Consider the following 19519-nt stretch of genomic DNA (forward strand, 5'->3'; position numbering starts at 1 on the left):
TAAAAAACAGATCTGAATTTTTGAGAGAGACAGGGGTTATCGTTCAGATCAGCAAGGACAGATAAACACCTAAACCTGTTAAGTTAAAGGGAATTGGGTAGCAATAATATCTGCGAATCTGGATGTTATCCTCTGCAAGACTTTAACTGATATATTGAGAAACCATAGCATTGGTAAGAAATAAAAATAAAAGCTGGGCTGTGTTTTAACCCCGAATAAGACCTCTGTGAGGGGTTAAATGGAGGAGTTGTATCTTCCTCTTTGATGTATCATCAATTTTCCAGACCATAGGTTTGAAGTACAGAAAAGTTGGTACCCCATTACAGAACAGCAACTATTCTTCCACTCGCTAGAAAATACAGCTGCTGTCACTGCCAATTCATCACTGCTTGATGTACGGGGTATAATTTCACATGGACGGTATCACAGGAGCTAACCACTAGTTTATGTTAGGAAACCTGCAAACAATGTCAATTTACCACTACCTGAAACAGCAGTAAACCAAGTCAGAGCATCTCAAGTTATCATCACATGGAAACATGTCAGCAGTTAAAAAAAGGGAGAGAAATATATGTGGTTGCTGAGAGGTTTCTTTCCATGGAAAGAAATGACTTTATCCTTTCTTGAAAGTCTTTTTCACAGTGAGCTAATCATACTTGAGAATGGTAGCTGCAAGCCAAGGCCCACTTGTATAAAGAACTAACCTATATTTTTCTCGTTTGCTCTTACTTCTCTTACTTCTTTTGTAAAATTCGGATATTTATCCATTGACTTTAATTGAAACGTGTCTGTCTGTAATGGTCCAGAATCAGCTCCATCGTTCTCTGAAATAATATGTGAAAATTGAGTCTTTCTAGCTTTATTCAATGTATTCTGCTTTAAAAATCACATTATACTGGAGTCTGGTTTAAAACCTTTTTATGTCATTACGTTGTGGATTGCTCACTAATGGAAGGCTTAAGTTACTATTGGATTTTCTAGATGAAGTACAGTAGAAGACACATTAAGTTTTCTCACCCATTTTAACTTGATGGAAGAAACAGAGTAGGAAAATGCGCTAATAGCAGCATTTACCAGAGGTAATTTCTGTTTATTAATGCATCTTGTCAAGTCGCATAAGCTAAGCAGGGTAGGGAATGTTCAGTATTTTTGTGGGAGACCTTTCTGGTAGGGGTCAGGGACATACTACGGAGGAAATGGTGTGTAAGTGGTAGCAATCTACCTTGTCATTATCGTTAATTTGTATCACATTATGATGATGTCTCTTACGTGGGGAATAAATACAACTCTTGTCTGCTTTCTTGTTTCCTTAAACACTGAACAGAATTTTTAACATGAATTTTACAATGCAGTGCATTCTGCCTTCCTATATTGCACCAGGAACTGAGTCTGGTTGTAGATATTAATGTTAGTCAGAAGTTTTTTAGTACAACCATTTTTCACTAGAACGTGATGATTCAGAAGACATGGAACTTTTCTGCAGTGCGAGCACTTTTGCTGAAGGTTTCCTGAAAGTTTCTCAAGTCCAGGATGAATTTTTGTGCAATTTCTCTTTTTGTCCTTCAGACCCTGCTGGAAAGGTGTAACCAGTACCTAGTATATGTCTTTGTTCCACTGTTCACACTTTGAAGAGAAATAGTGAGAACTCATGTCTTTACTTCTAATGTTTGTGAGAAAGAGCAGCTTGAGAGATACTCTGAGATGAGTGATTTTTATTTATTCATTCAAGGTGAGACCCAAAGGAAAACAAATTTTTTTTTCTATCTTTTCTTTCTGAGGGCGTGATTCTCCTCATCTGCTTCCTAATTCTTTGCTTTTCCCCTGGGGGCACATATTGCCACAACATATAGATTTCTGCATCAAGTCCTTCGTTTCCTTCTGACGCAGGAGGAGAAATTATAAAACTGTGAATATTCTCCAAAGAAAGCTGTTTTCTGCCTTGGTCTGTCACCACCAACTCCACTTCAACATATTTTGATCATAATCTGCTCTTACTTTGCAATGGTAGAGGGTACAAAACTATATGAGCAAGCCTATCTCTTGTTCTGCAGTCTGAACAACAAAACTAGCTCTCCTATTTCAATCACTACAAATGTTCATTTTTGGTTTGGTTTGGTTTTGTTTTTCTCTTAAGACTTATTTTAACGTGTTTGCCTGGTAGTTTTGTGTGTTACACTTTTTTAACAAGGAAATGAGGGATCTAGCTGGGACCCTCTGGAGAGAGAGAAAGACCATGACCTTCCTGGCAAGAAAGTGTGGGTTCCCAGAGAGGAAATGGGATGCAAGACAGTGAGAGTCAGAACTGACAGGAGCAAATAGAAGATGGACAGGCCTTGAAGGTGATAGAAATAAGTTTTCAGGGGACTACAGAAGCCTATGCAGTGCTTTCTGCAGCTCAGCCTTTAACCAAGGCCAAGTCAACACAAGTCAACAGAAGGATCCAGCTGTAACAATTCAATGGACAAGGAGGAGTTCCCTGGTTCTGCTCTGGCTGTCCTAGTAACTTGAGTTTTCTCTGTTTAAAATTTACGTGTTATGGGCTTTTGTGTGTTTGATTTTCATTCTAATAAGACTGATTTAATTCAGGAGACTTTTGGCTTTTAAGACTCTGCCCTTCTGATGCTTACTACTCTTTGCTGTGGACTTGAGCTTCGGTAGGTGAACAAAACACCTATCACTTTAGCAAAAAACAGCGTAAAAAGCAATGCTGTTATCAGCAGCCTAGCATAGGCAGTGGATTGTTGTACAGCAAGCTTCTGTATTTTTCTAGTACACCAGAATGAATTTAACACAGAGAAATAAAATTTAGTTTGCTTTCATTTCACAGCCAATGCTCAATAAATAATACATTATAACACCTAAAAAATTAATAATTGCAGCTCACAGGCTTTGTAGCATTCCTTCCTGAAATGCTGTAGTAAAGCTCTTATCCTATTTCTTACAGGGCATAACAATGTAAAAATGGCTGTACTGGATCAGAACAAAGGTGCTTTTAGGCTGGTATCCTAACAGTGAATGTAGGCTGTAGTGGTTGTTTTGGGAAGAATATACGAACAAAATAAAAGATAAGAAAACTTCTCCTTGAAAATGTGCAAAAATATTTTATTACTCGATAATATTGCCTTGTACAGTGAGAGAATAAATAATCATTCTCTGTTTACCTTCCCTGTACTCTTAAAATTTCTTATAACTCTGTAATACCCTGCATTAGACATCACTCTTCTTCTCATTCATCTTTTTGACTAAAATAAGTACCCCTCAAAAGTCTTGTCATATACCTTCTGGTAGACATAACCTTCAGCCACTATGGATGTTCAGTGCTCAGACCTAACACAACACATACCCCGACAATGGTAAAATGGGTAATCCCATTGATTTCAGTGTGAGGCAGGTCATTCACATACTCTTCTAGATAAGGGTTTTGGTCTACATCTAACCAAGTTAGCTACAAGTCATCATGGAAGACTGCTGGTTTGGATGATCTTTTCTCCACTGACATCAAGCAACCTCTCTCACCTTTGACATTCCAGCTGCTGTTTGGCAATTTTGGTTCACACTGATGTGAAGCGCTTGAATGTAACAACATTATTTCATCATTCTGACTCCTTTTGTTTTGGTTCGGGTAACTACTGCTATCAGTTATTATTTATTCTAAAATGTACTGTGATCTAAATGCAGCATGCATAGATAAAATAAATACAAATAAAACAGAGGAAATATACTGTATACTCAAATCACGTAATCCTTTGTGACCTGGAAAGTTGTCGTCTGATAGAGATGTCTGCTATCTTGTAAGATTTCTTAGTAAGGGGTAGGAAACAGGATAAGTGCAGTACCTCAGAAGTGCAACACTTTTTGTTCAAAGCAGCAAAGGCTGCAGATGGGCTGGCTTTGACTGCGTGAATTGTATATAAAGCGCTCTCAGATTCTTGTGGGTTTTTTCCCTACACAATTATAACATAAACATAGGGTCATTTAAGTTATCCCTGGTTATTACAAAGCAATGTTTTCTGCATGGAAACTTCTCCCTGGAAAGCAAGAGGCTCTTTATAAAATGTTTGAGATCAAAAGCACGTAGTATTTTAGGAAAACAAACATTCATTTCCATCACTGATATTAGTTGAAGACCTGATTATAGCTGTTATCTATATTAAAATATCATAAAATAAATTAATATTTTCCCCACCTGAAATTGAGAACACAGGGGAAAATTCTCTAAAAGAACCTTCAGTGTCACTAATTCAAGCCAGCCCGTTCACTTAGGAAGCAATGTAAAATCAAAGAGGTTTCTTTCCTCTTCCGTCCATGTTTGAATTCTGTTTCAGAAAATCCCTCATCTGGTAGCTAGAAATATTTTCTAATTTGTAGCCTAAATTTGTTCATAGCTAGCATCTCCCGTTTGTTTCTCAGCCAAATTTCCCTTTAGCTTTAATAGCATTTCTTTTTCTTGGTTGCCTTTTACATTGATTTATTAAACTTGCAGAAACTGAACATACATAAAATCTTCCTCAGACTGTATTTAGAGTTTTTCTAACTTTTTCTTTTCTTCCCTCCCCCCCCCCCACCAATATACTCTATCATTATTGGTGTCTCCAGCCATTCAAAGTTGCTGTGATTGTTAATGCAATTCAGAGAGCAGATAGGATTTTGGAAAAACTACTGTCTTCACCTATTGCTGTTCATCAAGTATATGTTTGCACATTGTTATTACAAAGTCTATTTGATAAGTCTCATTGGGCAAAAGAATGATTGTAAATGACTTTTTACTTGACAAGTTGATCTAAAAATTCAGGAATGAGCTCCAAAAGAGTTAGTTATAAAGATGTTTGTCATTTTTCCAAGCCAATGAAACAGAAGTCAACATTCCAGTTTTCAGGCATGAACATTTGAAAAGATCATACATTTTAGAAGGTGATACCTAGGGTCTTGTGGGTTTGAAACCGTCAGAAAGACCAGAACTGTTCAAACTATCCAGTATTTCAGAGATCAAATAGTAGTAATAAAATGCTTGTCTAGTTGCTGAAATAGTCGAACTTTGATATTGTAACATTTTTACATATTTAGTTACATACAAACACCTTATCAAAAAAATAAAATCAGTTATGTTGAACATGCCCTGGCCAGGTTTTTAGAAAGTTATTTAATTTTACAGATTGATAGAGGCAAGGATGTCTCTTAAACTTTTAGCATATTTATGACTTTTTCTGTTCTGTGACAAAGTCTCTTCCTATGGTGCATATTTTGTTAATATGATCTACAGTTCTGTTTTTAGACCCTAGCTTCTTTATTACTTTCTCTATGCTAATAATACCTGTATGGTTCTTCTTTTCTCATGAACTTCATGAACTAATCTATAAGTCCACTGACTTTACCATATTAGGTTATTTTAGGGCCGTCTTCCATGAAGGTAAAGATCCACTGGAATAGTGGATCTAAGCTAAAGTGAATCAACCATACGGAATCACAGATCTCTGAGTCACAACTACTGTGCTCATTTGTTAGACTATTTAAAGTGCAGGATGTTGTGATGAAGGTAAAGATTCTTTTGGAAGCAGATTAATACATGATCATACACAGCACCCAGGAGAGTATGAATATGTGGAAGTTCTTGGGTGAATAAAGAGGGATAGGAAGCTCAGGATGAGATATTCACGTCAGGGATACTATTACCATAAAGAATATTGTGTAAGATCGCAACGTACTCTCCAGTCCTGAAAAAGAGCTGTAGGACTACTTTCAAAGTTGTCGGCACAAATCAAATTTAGAACAAATTAGAAGGACAGTGGGATTCTACTCTTGCTTGCACAACTGCATGGGTATTGAAGCATTTTTTCTATTAACCTATAGGTCCACAAAAACACATATATTTTTAAAAGTTGATATCTTCCTTTACGTGAAATTTAATATAGCTGTACTGATCAAAAGGATGCTTTAGAGTAAATGATATAACCTCAGCCTTTTTCTAAGTGTGACATTTCCTACTGGGAGGTAAAGAAATTATTATTAGGAAGAGAGTAGGAATTATATTGAAAGTAGCAGACAGGACTGAGTTCATTATTCACGGAAAACATATATATTTCAGTGTCAGCAGAGATATCATGTATACCATTCTAGATAGTTAACAAACATTGGATAAGCATAATTGGAAACAACTAAAAATGAAATGCAGGATCTGAACCCCTTTTTTATTTTGAAAACACAAGAGAAATTTAAAGTTATATAGTTACTCATGCATATCAGGCTTAAATTTATTCAACTGAGGCAATCTGTACTTGCTTAGCCACAGATGGATATAACGAAGAGATTATTCATCTGAAACAATGATCCTTTTACTTATAGTAGTTGCCATGTGATGTACATGCCCCATTTAAATGGAATGATCTTCACAGTGTTATAAAATATTCATTAAAAATTTTCAGGCAACTTGCTATTCAAAATGTTTCACAATATCTGCTGTGGATTAAAAGGTGTTTTGGTGGGGTTTTTTTACCATTTTTTAACTGACTCTGCTTTGACATGTATATGTATTTATTCAAATATCGGTCTTATCCATTTATTCTGTTTTAATATCCTGTTTTAAAGCCACATTTTAATACAATGTTTTATGTGTGGCATAAATTAGAGTTAAAGGTGCCTAATTTATAGATCTGTAAAAATTTGGAGCAGTATTATTTGGATTTCCAAAGGAAAATGGTCACAACAATATCTGATGATGGTTTGGATTTGTTAAGTGTGAGTGTTAATTTATATGGAAATAAGGATAATGGGTAAGGAAAAAATGGGGGACCAAGGAGAATATTTTCATAAAGCAGCACGGAATACCCATACCATTTTGGTATTAGTTTTCAAAATTAATTCGCTCTGGAAAATGACTTCGGAGCTGATGTTAATATCAGTGAAGAAGCCAGTGTATTCCAGCTGAGGTAGCTGTCCTGCTGGGGAGCCCAAACAGATTATAAGCAGGTCTAATTCCTGAGGCACCAGCTGAGTTGTGTGGTTTCATGCCAGCGGTGACTGAGCCTTCTTTTGCTCTGGGAAGCATTCCACCAACTTCTGACCATCATTCAGAACTAATTTCTGCATGTCCAGCAGCCAAGCCTGTGGAATGTCTGGTAAATCTGGACACAACTGTTGTACATCAGACCTGATGTTTCGAAACTTCTTTGTCCTCCATCCTCATGGAGTAAGGAAGGGGTTTGTTGTTCGAAGCCAAAAGCTAGTTGTTCCTTTCCCTTAGGGGAAGTGGCCTGTTATGCCTGCTCTGAAAATGCTTGCTGCACTAATATTCAGTAGGGTTTAACAGAAAATCATAATTCTTATTTTAAAGAACACACAGAGGAAGAGGGGTTGCAATTCTCACCTCTTATACACCAGTTTCCTTATTTTACATTGTAATTCAGTGATTAAAAAGATCAGACAGTGTACCTCAATTCCTTCTTTCTGAGGAAACAAAACTGCGTAACCTATTTGTGGGAGAGGGTGCTAATCCCCATGCAAGAGGTGACAAGCACTAAAGAGGCCAAAGAGGTTCCTTATTCTGGTGCTTAGGAGGAGCCCTTGACAAAGGGATGTCATGGAAGCAGTTGTGGGACAAACTGCATGTAAAAGGAAACTTTTATTCACCGTTTCCCTAGCCAGCAGACTGTAAGATGTTTTCATTTCTTTATGCGGAGTGCTTCTGTGAACACCTTTCTCAAATTCTGTACCTCTCCAGATTCATTTTATATATAGCCAAATCAGCTCATACAGAGCTCTGGACTGAGACGAGGATCAGGCGTATACAAGTCAGTATCGTTGCACTTGACATTACAAGACATAAGTTCCTCTTCAGATCTGCCTCTAAAGCACTGTGTGCAGCCTAGGTTCCTGTGAAAGTTTTGATGATGCATATTCACACTCACAGAGTGGTCTGGGAGATATAAATTTTACACGTCCCAGTAGCTAACATTTTGCACGTTACAGTTGAAAGTCAGTGTGATGCTTCCAAATGATTTCAGTCCTCTTAGATCCTGTGGATTTAATGAGGATATAAATGATGTATTGATTTGGGGCTGTCTCAGAAGAGAGCAAAAATGTTTACCATTAGTTCTGGGTATCCCCTGGGGATCAGTTGTAACAACAGATTTTGTGACGCAGGCATAGCTCCAAAAGGCAACAGAATGAGATCAGATACAGAGTAGTTTGCTTTTAAAAAAAAAAAAAAAAAAATCTTGGCAAGAAAAAGCAGCAGGTAGTGAAACAAATTGAATTCATTTGTGGTACAGGCCCTCAGAAAGCTCAAAATGTGTAGGCAGAAACCATATGAACAGCATTTCTGCTAGCTGCCTCTGCTTCTCAGCAAACTAGGCAGATCACATTGGACATCAATTTATTCTTCATAAACCACTAACAGTTATCAGATGGAGGTGCCTAAAAATCTGTCGTGATTAAAAAAACAGGTGTCCTGGAAATGAAAGTGTCCAAACATACACAGTACTTAAAAGTAATGCATCTGACAACAGATAATATAGAAGACATGAGTGTCACTGCACGTAGATTTATTCCCCTATAATATGTATAGGCTGAATGAGCTTTTTTTACACAGTTACGCTCTCTGAGTTACTATGAATTTATAATGCTGCTTCTTAACATTTATATTTGTCTACACTAAAGATGCAATAATTTATTAACATGGTAATAAATGTTTAATACTCCTTGTCTGTGTCATTTTGTAAAACTATCTCCTTAACCCCCAGATTCTTGAAAATATAAGGAGGACAAACATTAACCTAAAAAATGCTGTTTTGAAAATGGATGTATTTATATGCAGAATTTTTAAAATATCACGTCTTGTTCATAACCTCTGCTATTGGAGGTAACTGAGATGTTCAAGACATAAGGCAGGATCTTATGTTTGGTTTAAAGTGTTGTGACCGATAGTTATCATTCAGGTGGGGTATTTTTTTTTAAACAAATGGCCACAGAGCAACTATAGTGGAATTTTAATGCAGGCATTAAAAAACCATGAAAAATTAAAATAATGAAATTGGCTTAAAAATCAAGCAATATTTAAAAAAAAAAAAATCTGCTGGGTCCTATTTTTTTCCCCCTTCTGTTCAATTGGAATTCACCTGTTTCACTTTTGAAGGTCTTTTCTTCACAGCTCTCAGTGTTAGGTAGATTCCTTTACTTTTCAAATGAACTGAGGTTCAAGCTCCAGAGGAAAAACATCAAAGACAACATAACTACCCATGTTGTTCTTATGACTGATGGTATTACTGTGACCACCGACTACCTAAACCTACTTTTGTGGTTATCCAAAGTCCATGAACTTTAGAAGGCACGTTGGAAACTCACGGTTGGACAGGATATGAATGTTTCTGGCTTTCTACATAAATTGTAATTTCACTTCCAGAGCGCTACCTGTTCCGCTCTGATGCAAAACAATTTTCCTGAAGACTCGTAACTTCCCTAAAATTTCTGAAAGCAAGTAATATTCAGCCATAAAACAATCTGTTCAGAAGAAACCAAGCTCTAGGTAGGTAGCTCTAGCAGAAGCATTTGTCTGCTGTATCAAGCTTAATGAGTTAGGTATTCCTAAAACGCACCAGAAATACAACCAGGTACTGCAGTTAGTGGCATTGTGTAATATCATGAAAACTTTTATGAACCAGCCTTGTAAATTATATTTTATGTTTTCTTCATGGCAATTTTCATCTCTAGACAATATCAGATTAACAGTATTTACCAAGTGCCAAAAAGATGTAACATATTAATACAGCAATTGATAAAATGCAGTTTAAAAAGGAAGAAATTAAGACAAATAAAGAAGTTTAATTCATATTTTTTTCCATTTTTCAATTCTTCGTTATCACTGTAATGCCAATGCATTCTTGTAGCTGTAGACATAAGACCAACTTTTGACTCACTCTCTAAGCTAATACTTGGATGAGTGAATTCTCTGCTTGTTCTTTTCCCTGTTGTCATTTAAAGACAGTAATGTAATTCTTTTTTCTTCCCTCTGTCTTCCTCATCTCCAGCAATGACAATGCAGTTCATAAGCCATCGGTTCCCTGACTATCATGATCCAACTATAGGTGAGTAGAGATTATTGTCTTCTTCATCCCTTTCAATCTCTCTGCCTATTCAAGATTGCCATACAGTGAGAAGCTGCTCCTAAATAACGCTTAGATTGAAGCAAGGTCTATAAACTTTAGATTAAACCTTAATTCTGTGATGACAATTACATTGTGTCATGGTCATACCATAGGTATTTCTTCCTGAAATGCTTTGTACAAAATCTCTTTCACCAACAGATTTGTGGCTTCATGCGCTATAACTACTAATGGCTGTGCAATTGTAATCACAGAAACCAAAAATCGTACAAGATAGAAAGCAATCTTTCAAAATACTGAAATAGTGTAAAAACTCCAGTCTGGAGTGTGTTTTTAAAAGTTTTGTTATTTTAGTACTGTTTTCCACTTTTAAACACTTGACCTTCTCTAGAAAAATCAAGTGCCTACTGAATTTAATATACAGGAGTTGTGCTCTGGGGTCACATACTCTGCTAACTCCACTGAGTTTACCTGCATTGTAACCTTAAGTAATGATAAATATTCACATGTATCTGCAATACACTGAAAGTCATCATCTTTAGATGCTGACCATTGCATGACTATATGGCTGGAGTGCAATGGGACAGTCTGAGCTGGAAGAGAGATCTGGGATGGATTCTGGTTGGCTGAACTGAATTTATATTTCTAAATCAGTTAATTCAAAATGGCTGTGGCAAAAACTGTCTCATTAAAACATTTCAAATGTTTTTCCCCCTTCTAAGTTGAGTACAGATTTGGAAGATATTTACAGAGTATAAAACTGAGTAATTTAATGCCTTGAACAGCCCCAGATTCCTGTTGTATTGGGTATCATTTTTTCACATCCTGCTGGACGCTGGGTGGACACCAAGTTGAACGTTAGCCAGCGATGTGCCCTTGCAGCAAAGGTGGCTCATGGTATCCTGGGCTGCATTAGGAGAAGCACTGACAACAGGTTGAGGGAGGTGATCCTTCCCCTCTACTCAGTACTGCTGAGGCCACACCTCATGGTACCTGGAGTACCATGTCCAGTTCTGGGCTCCCCAGTGCAGGAGAGTATTGGCATAGGTTGCCCAGAGAGATTGTGGAGTCTCCATCCTTGGAGATACTCAAAACTGTATAGACATAGTCCTGGGCAGCCTGCTTTAGGTAGCCCTGCTTGAGCAGGGGTTTGGACCAGATGACCTCCGGAGGTTCCTGACAACCTCCACCTTTCTGTGACACTATGATGTCAAAAGACTATTGTTTTTTTTTTTTTTTTGCTGTTGAGCATCTTTTGGGCACCGCTATAATCATCAATATCAATGAATGTAGTAAAAAATGTATGTCACATTAAGGTAGAAATCAGCAGAACTGAATGTTTATTCATTTAAGGGTTTAGTTAGTTTTACTTATACTAAAAAGTCCTTGCATTTATAGGGACTATTTAGTTATACCTAGGAGAAGATGGCAGAATCTGGGTCTGATAAGTGGGAGGCACTAAAAATGTTAACATTTACAAAGATTCCTTTGGAGGGGGGATTTTTCTAACCCCCTCAGCCAAAACAATTTTTTGTTATTTTTGAAATTTTCAAATATTTCAAACTCAGGTTTAACTTATATAAAATTACTGCACTGCTAAGTAGAGCAGCTAATGGTAATATTTATTTTAATTTGTTATTTCTATAGTATTCCACATTTCCTGGATATTAACTCCTGGTAAATTGTTGTATTTTAATGATGTAAAAAAAAAAAAAAAGATGTATAAACTCTTCATACCATTAGTAATTTTATAACCATTAAAATATTACAAAATAAAAATGAGATGTGTCAACTCTAAAGAAGGCAAAACTATTATGGAATTTCTACAAATTCATTTGTTGCACTCAGGAAAAAAATAATAAATCTAATTGGAAGAGAGGAGCATTAATTACTGACACCATTAAGTTTTGTACATGCACCCATCTTTATTATTAAATATCCACCTGCCATCTGTATTTATCCATATATTGTATCTTGTCATAATCTTAACTTACTGGTCTCTAGACACTACCACAATATGAATAATAGATAATCATAAAGAGAAGGCAAGCTTATGATGCATTGTAAGTACATACTGCAGGAATACCTAGAGGACCGAATGAGGATGAAGGTCTCCTTGAGTAAGAGACAGCTTCTACTCAGTAAAACCAACACTCTAAATAGAAGAGGGAGGGAGATAGAGAACAGAGAAATGAAATAGTGAATGCAAACTCACACAGATGGCTAGAGGCAGAACTGGAAGTACGACTCTGAGTTTTATCTGTTCAACACTTCTGTCTCTCAGAACATGCTGAGGACATCCTGAGAAAGGCTTATTTCTATTCATGCTCTAAAACATGTACTAAACAGCAGAGTATAATCTTGGGCTAAGTACATATGTTTCCTCTTGGGTAAATATGTGGTATGGCCCCTCAAAACTGGACATAAACCCAAAAAACAAATAGAAGGAATCATTTGTCGTCTGACCTGTAATAACAAACAAATACATTTAAAAATCTCAGTTCATTGAAAAAGTTTATAGTGTTGAGATTGCTTTTACTACTTTCGAGCCCCTGGTCTCAAATCACAGAATTCATCCCATGTTTTTTTGTACATCCACTGGTAGGCATATTTTAACTATTTTCCATCAGTCTAAAAAAAATTAGGTGATCCAAGATAAACATATCCAGGGCCAAGACTATGCTGATGCCAGGAGTTGATAGAGGAGAGGTCATTCCTCGAAAGTTGCAAGGAGCTAACCACAAACAGATGCTTTGTGTCACGGGGAAGTTATCATGTTGGGGCAGAACAGCGATCTGTCTAGTCAGAGTTTTGTTTCTCATAGTAACCCAGCAGCAGATGATGAGGAAAGAAAAAAAAAACAGCCACATATGAAATGTACCTTCACTCTGGCAGAGTGGCAAAGCGGAAAATTGAACACAGCTTTTCAGCTGTGTCTGAGATCACTGATCTCTCTGGATATCGATATATTGCCTTTCTTTTGTGTCATACATTTTAGGCTACTTTCATTCCTCAGCAATTTGTATCTTGTTTATGGAACTCATGAGCTGTCCTGAACTTCTCTGGGCATACTGACCTCAGATTTTAGTGTACTTCTTCAGAAATAACGTATTCTGCCTACCTGTGGTTTTATTTCTCTTTGGGCATTTAAGGGAACAACAGTTTCCATAGGTGTCACTGAGAGGATAATATTCTCTGGAAGTAACAAAAGAAGTTCTATGATGTGCTTGAATGATAATCCATGGATTTTCAGTACTTGCCGTCCTGATGAGTCTACTATTCTCCAGTTGACCTTTAAGATAAGGTCTATTGTTTCTTTTGCTTTACACAGACATAAGAATTAGTAAATAAATACATATTTTTCCTAACATTCTTGCACTAGCATCTCCATTCTCTATGTTTTCTGTGGTGTGAAATTGTGGCAGCAGTGACCACGATACTTCACTGTACAAATTTAGCCATGATTTAAGTAGGTAGTGCTGACAGAATTGATACTGTACTTCCTTGCATTTGATGGGGCTTTTTCTAAGAGCTGTCCTAATAGAAACGGGGGGCTGGGGGCTGTAAAATCAAGGGGCCTTTGTAAATAACATCATTGTCTTTTAAATCCCAGAAGTCTATCACTTTCAGTTTTACTGGAAAGACTTCAATGACCCCTGGGGCTACTAAAGGTTTATAACTTCATCCATTTTAAGTTTTCATTGTCCACCTTAAGTGTTGACATAGGAGTGGAATAATAGTTTCAGCTGTTTTTCATTTCTGTAGATTCTTGTGAAATATATTTGCATCTAAGTAAAGAAGACGGGACAATAAACCATTCCCAAAGCACATGAGCATAGGACTGGTATAATCTGGTTGATATTCTAGTTGAAAAGCAGAACCAAACTGCATTCAGTCCATATAAAGGATCCACAAAACCATCTTGTATGATCAGTTAGGAACACACAAAAAACCTGAAACAAGGCATCTACAATAGTTTTTGCTTTGACTTAAAAATAAATGGCTGCCAACGAGTTTTCATATTTTATTTCATAAAAGCCCAAATCTTTTCAATTCTAAGAAATGTTCTGAAGTTTGATTCTTTTGGTATAAAGAACACATTTCATGTCCTGACCTACTCCTTTCTACATAGAAGCATACCCATGGGCAATTGGCTTTTGAAGATTTTTAGAAGATATTTTTCTCCTTATTTTATTTTTATTTTATACTTCATCTGTACACTAATAAGACAGTGAGCTTTGAAGGGAGTCTGAAGATGAGAATATATTTCTCTTTTGTCTAGTCCAACATGAGACTACGGTGAAAATTGCTTAGTGTTACTGACCAGAGAATACAGAGGAGTCCTTTCCCTTTAATATGCTGCCAAATGTTCTTCTCCTTCCCACCTCTGCTTCCCTCCAAAAACACGGTTAGGAATTTATCCTAAACATTGTGCAGTAATAATCATATAGCTTTAAAAATTCAGAGGCTTTATTTTTCCCTTTTTTGTGACAGTCCCTAGGAACCTGTTTTTTCCCTATCATTCCTTTTCATTGTGGTTCAATGTTATGTTACTAATGCATTAGTTTTCTCTTTCTACAGTGACTCGTATCTCTAGCAATATAGTAGAAATATACAACTGTATATTTATGGTGCTTTGCAGTTACAACTTTTTTTCTGTTATCCACTGGCATTTTTGAAATATTACGGGGAATCTTGTTGATCACAGAAAGCTGCTGCTACTGTGAGATGAGGCAGAATTTTTGTTAAAAGTATATTTCAGTTGTTACATTGTATGATATATGTGCTCATAGATTTGTATGTCGAATGCATACATATATTTCAAATGTGTTAATTTTGATAGATAAAATAGATTTAGAACTATTTACATGTTTTCCCTTCTGTGTTTATCATTTATAGAAGGAATACCTATACTTTTGAAGAATTTACTGGATGTTGTGATGGATATTCCAGCACTCCTTTAAGTCCAAGACTTTTTTAAAGACTAGTATGGATTTATTTGAGGGAAGAGGTTGCTTTTTGTTCTGGGTTTGTTGTTTTGTTTTTTTTTTTTTTGTAAGTAAATGGTGCATTTTTGTTCCGATAGGAATTTATTCAGAGAAGTCCTTTGTACAGTGTGGATCAGACATACGGTGTCAAAATAAATGATCACAATAAGTGGTCCCTTCTGATGTATGAAACTGTCTTTTATTTTAGCTGGTTGTCTTAGTTTGGAAAAGCTGATAAGATTTTGAGAAACTCAGACTGCAGACATTATATACAGATATAAATAAATGTGAATACACATAAACACACAAATAGATCATAGAACCATAGAATAGAATAGTTTGGGTTGGAAGGGACCTCTGAAGGTCATCTAGTTCAACCCCCCTGCCATGGACAGGGACATCTTCAACTAGATCAGGTTGCTCAGAGCCCCGTCCAACCTGACCTGGAATGTTTCCAGGGATGGGGCATCCACCACTGCTCTGGGCAACCTGAGCCAGTGTTTTGCCACCCTCAGAGTAAAACATTTCTTCCTTATATCTAGTCTAAATCTACCCCCCTTTAGTTTAAAGCCATTCCCCCTTGTCCTGTCGCAACAGGCCCTGCCAAAAAGTTTGCTGCCATCTTTTTTATAAGCCCCCTTGAAGTACTGATAAGCTGCAATAAGGTCTCCCCAAAGCCTTCTCTTCTCCAGGCTGAACAACCCCAACTCTCTCAACCTTTCTTCATAGCAGAGGTGTTCCATCCTCCTGATCATTTCTGTGACCCTCCTCTAGACCTGCTCCAACAGGTCCATGTCTTTCTTATGTGTCAGTATTTGTTTAAAATATAGAGTAAACATTGACTAAAGAGTTAAATGCTACCTGAAGTGCTAATTTTAATGCTGTCACTTTGAGATTAATGCCACTTCAAGATAAAGTGGGAATAATGACTGTATTTTAGGCTTGTTACAAACATTGCAGTTCAGAATTTTGAGACAGAAACATATTTTTGTAAGTAAATGGAGAGGGGAAGGAGGAAATTCTTTTAGTATTAGACTGTGTGTGGGCAAAATTTCGGAGGTTAGCATTTCATGAAAATGAAATTATTTCAGCACACATTTAATATTTAATTGTAGTCAACAATGGGAACAATTTCCAAGTGGCAGTGGATGTGATCATTTTCTGGAAAAAATGGATAAGAGCAATTTACACTCTGCACAGTCTTTGGCAATATCACGGAGAGTTAATGCAAGTAGAGTGGCAGGAAAGGAAGCATGACATAGTGTAGCAAACTGGACAGCCTCCAAGATGCTCATTAACCATGTGACTAATCTTAAAATGAATACATAATGCAAACGAGATGCGAAAGCAGCTTCCTGTTTTGGTGAGATATCACTGCATGAGGTTGTGTCAAATGAGCAGCTGAGGGCATTAAGGCTGTGTCAATGTCACACTTTAATTGAAATGGGTGTGGGATGGGAGGCACTTTAGCATTAAGCACATGAATTTCCATGAGGTTTCCTAACGAAGTAATGCATTCACCAATGCATCAAATAAAACACATTTAAACCTATCTTTAATAAGATGGTGGGAATGCACGGGTGAATTTGAGAAAAAAGATAAAATGGGACTGAAAATATTCTAAAGTTATATAATGTGTACCAAAAAATGTCTGTGTGATAAAGAATATTATATCTGTTTTCAAGGTACAAAAATGAAAAAAAGATAAAGCAAGGGAAATATGAACTCATTAGTAATGAGAGAGTGAAAGAAGACAAAGACGGGACACATCTAATAGATCAGGAGAGGGACATCTTGCCACAAAAGTACTATTCAAATTCATTTTTAGGGTACAAAAGGTTTCTAGATCATTTCTACTATTATCTAAGATGTGTATATGTGTATACTCCATCCCTAATTTCATTCTCATTCTCATTTTTCCATAGAAGGTAAAATATTTGGATTGGACTGAACAAGCCACAACTGGTTTTGAGCTCCAAAATTATTGTTTTTCAAAAAATTAATGTGATTGATACCTAAATAGTCACCACTGCCTTTCATTCATCATTCTCCATACATTTAGTAGCCTTATCTGAGACTGGTTAAACAACTCATACAAAATCATCTGGAACCAGTACAATTTGTCTCCAAAGACTGTCTCCAAGGGTATTCAGACTGATTGTGTAGACATAGCTAAATTGCCTTTGTTTGTGTTCCATATTCATCATCATTTAAAATGAGGAATGGAGAATATATAACAATACTGGTGTATGCGTTTGAACCATAATCCTAAACCTATGTTTTATTATTAGTTTTCATTTTTCTAGCTGTTGGTATTATCTGCATCATATGTCACATTAAGAGGTTAATACTTTCCATATAAAACATTTTGACTTACGTACACGAAGAAGAGCAAACAGAGATTATGCTTACCATGTTAGGACTAAGCCTTACATTCAGACACCTAAATTAAAATGTCTACACATGAGCTGTGTATCTAGGTTCCAGTTTTGTGGGTTTCAGGGTGATTTAGAAGTGGAGATTTAGGTCTTTGCTCATTTCCCTTATCACAGGCTCTGAGAGCCATTTGAGATGTCCTACAGTATCCTGCTTAGGTTCAGGTTCCTGATCCAGAATGCTGTGGATGTCCCACAGGTCTTGTGTCGTCATCATCTGGCCCCCTGTGGATGTGACACAGGACCTTTGGGGCACCAGAGCCCTTCTAGTCCAGTAAAGGAAAGCCAGACAAGATTCCTGAGAGCATATCAAATAGCAAGAGTCATGTGTGGGCAGCTGAATAGAGTCTATACTTCCATTAAGTGTAAGGAGATTTTAGATACCTACCTTGCATGTAGACAAATATTTTGCATCTGTCTAAATGTAGGTGCCTGAATCTGAACTGCAGTGCCTTCCCTGACAGCTTGTCAGAACAGGGGCCTTCACAGATCATGATGATATCTCTCAGAGCGTCTGGATAGATGACCTGCAGTGAAGGGAGGAAAATGCAGAGCGGGACTTCCCACGCAGAATCCTTGTTAAGGTGGCAAAAGAAAGGAGAACATTGGCATGTGTCTGGCAACATAGGTGCTCCCACCATAAGATTAAAAAAAACCCCATGAATAGAGAAGGAGGGAGTAGTATTAAGAAATTAAGAATGCAAAAAGTGCCTAAGCTGCTCAGTTAGTTTAGATTTCAATGAGGCAACAAAATACCTTCTGCTTAGTGTTGTTATTATATCCTGCCATGAAGGGAAATAGAAATTGTTTGAAGCCATGGAGAATGGAAACTGGTAAATCATAGCAGATCTTTCTGCATATGAGGAAAACAATTTGATTTAAAAAAAAAAAAAATCAAACCCATTTCTCTTGGGAAGAATTAGTTGTAAAGTTGGTAGTTTCCCTCCAAAGAGCAGATTAATGATAGTTGTATCACCTCTCAATATTTCAGTCTGAGCTATATCCTCTAACTTAGATGCATTCTCAGCTCAAGATGGGCTTTGATTCTTTACTCCTTCCTCTGTTGAGAACTTCAGTATTTTCCTCATTAATGAAACAGTCTGGCCCCATTCGAAATATGCTGTGTTACTTAGATAAATGATCTCTAGCTCTGCTGTTAAACTTTCTTTCTTGGGACTTTGATAAGCCAATTATTCAGTCCTAAATGGTTTGCAGACTTCATGTAAGAAATAACCGGAGCAACTAATTACATTTCCCCGTCCATACTCAAGACAAATCACTTCTAAAATCCTGGACACACACTTAATGTCTGCTACTGCTTCGTCACATTCATATTTTCTTACAAATGCAACTCATCATGCAACTATTTGAAGGCTGTTTATGCCAGGTGACAGCTCACTGTCACTTAGCATTTTCAGACACACGGGAAACAGTGCTTAATCTAGTAATTTTCCTTTGCTAATATCTCTGATATAAACAATAGCAGACAAGCAAATGCAGTCTCTGTCTTTCTAGGGAGTAGGTGGCCCAGAGACCTGTCCCTACAGCTGTCATTTTCTCCCTATCATTTCACTGAACACCTCCTTAAAGGTTGGAGGTTAATCAGAACACCTTGACGAGCATTTAGGCTTGCAGTTTAGTCTTGGAAATGCAGTTATCTGTCTGCATCCATCACTCATGCCCTTAGAAAACATACCGCAGCAGCTATGCTAGCAGATTCACTTCAGCCACAGTGGTACCAGACAGCAGCTACAGTTTTGAGTCTCTGCAGCACACGGTGAGGCCTCAGGGAAGGAAATAGCATATAGAGGAGACCCAGTGTAGAGCTATCCAATTTCTTTACCCTAAATCATGAAGAAGGAATGATGCATGAACTATCACCTGTTAGGAACAGACTTTGGAGGCTCTGCAATAGATTGCAGTTTTGTGAGATGGGATGGGCCAAATCTAACAACTCATTTGTGTGGAAAAGGAGGAAATCCCACTCTTCGTCTCTGCCCTT

The 19519-nt window shown here is 37.0% G+C and overlaps 1 protein-coding gene across 1 annotated transcript in view; it reads left to right on the forward strand.

Moving 5' to 3' along the window:
• Window positions 1-19519, forward strand: part of LOC143171922 (GTP-binding protein Rit2) — a 182759-nt gene that overhangs the window by 41923 nt on the left and 121317 nt on the right. The window contains exon 2 of the mRNA XM_076361106.1: window positions 10020-10076. Coding sequence (XP_076217221.1) covers window positions 10020-10076 — 57 coding nt within the window. The remainder of the gene's footprint in view (window positions 1-10019; window positions 10077-19519) is intronic.

Source organism: Aptenodytes patagonicus, chromosome W (genome assembly GCF_965638725.1).
Source record: "Aptenodytes patagonicus chromosome W, bAptPat1.pri.cur, whole genome shotgun sequence".
Lineage (NCBI taxonomy): Eukaryota > Metazoa > Chordata > Aves > Sphenisciformes > Spheniscidae > Aptenodytes > Aptenodytes patagonicus.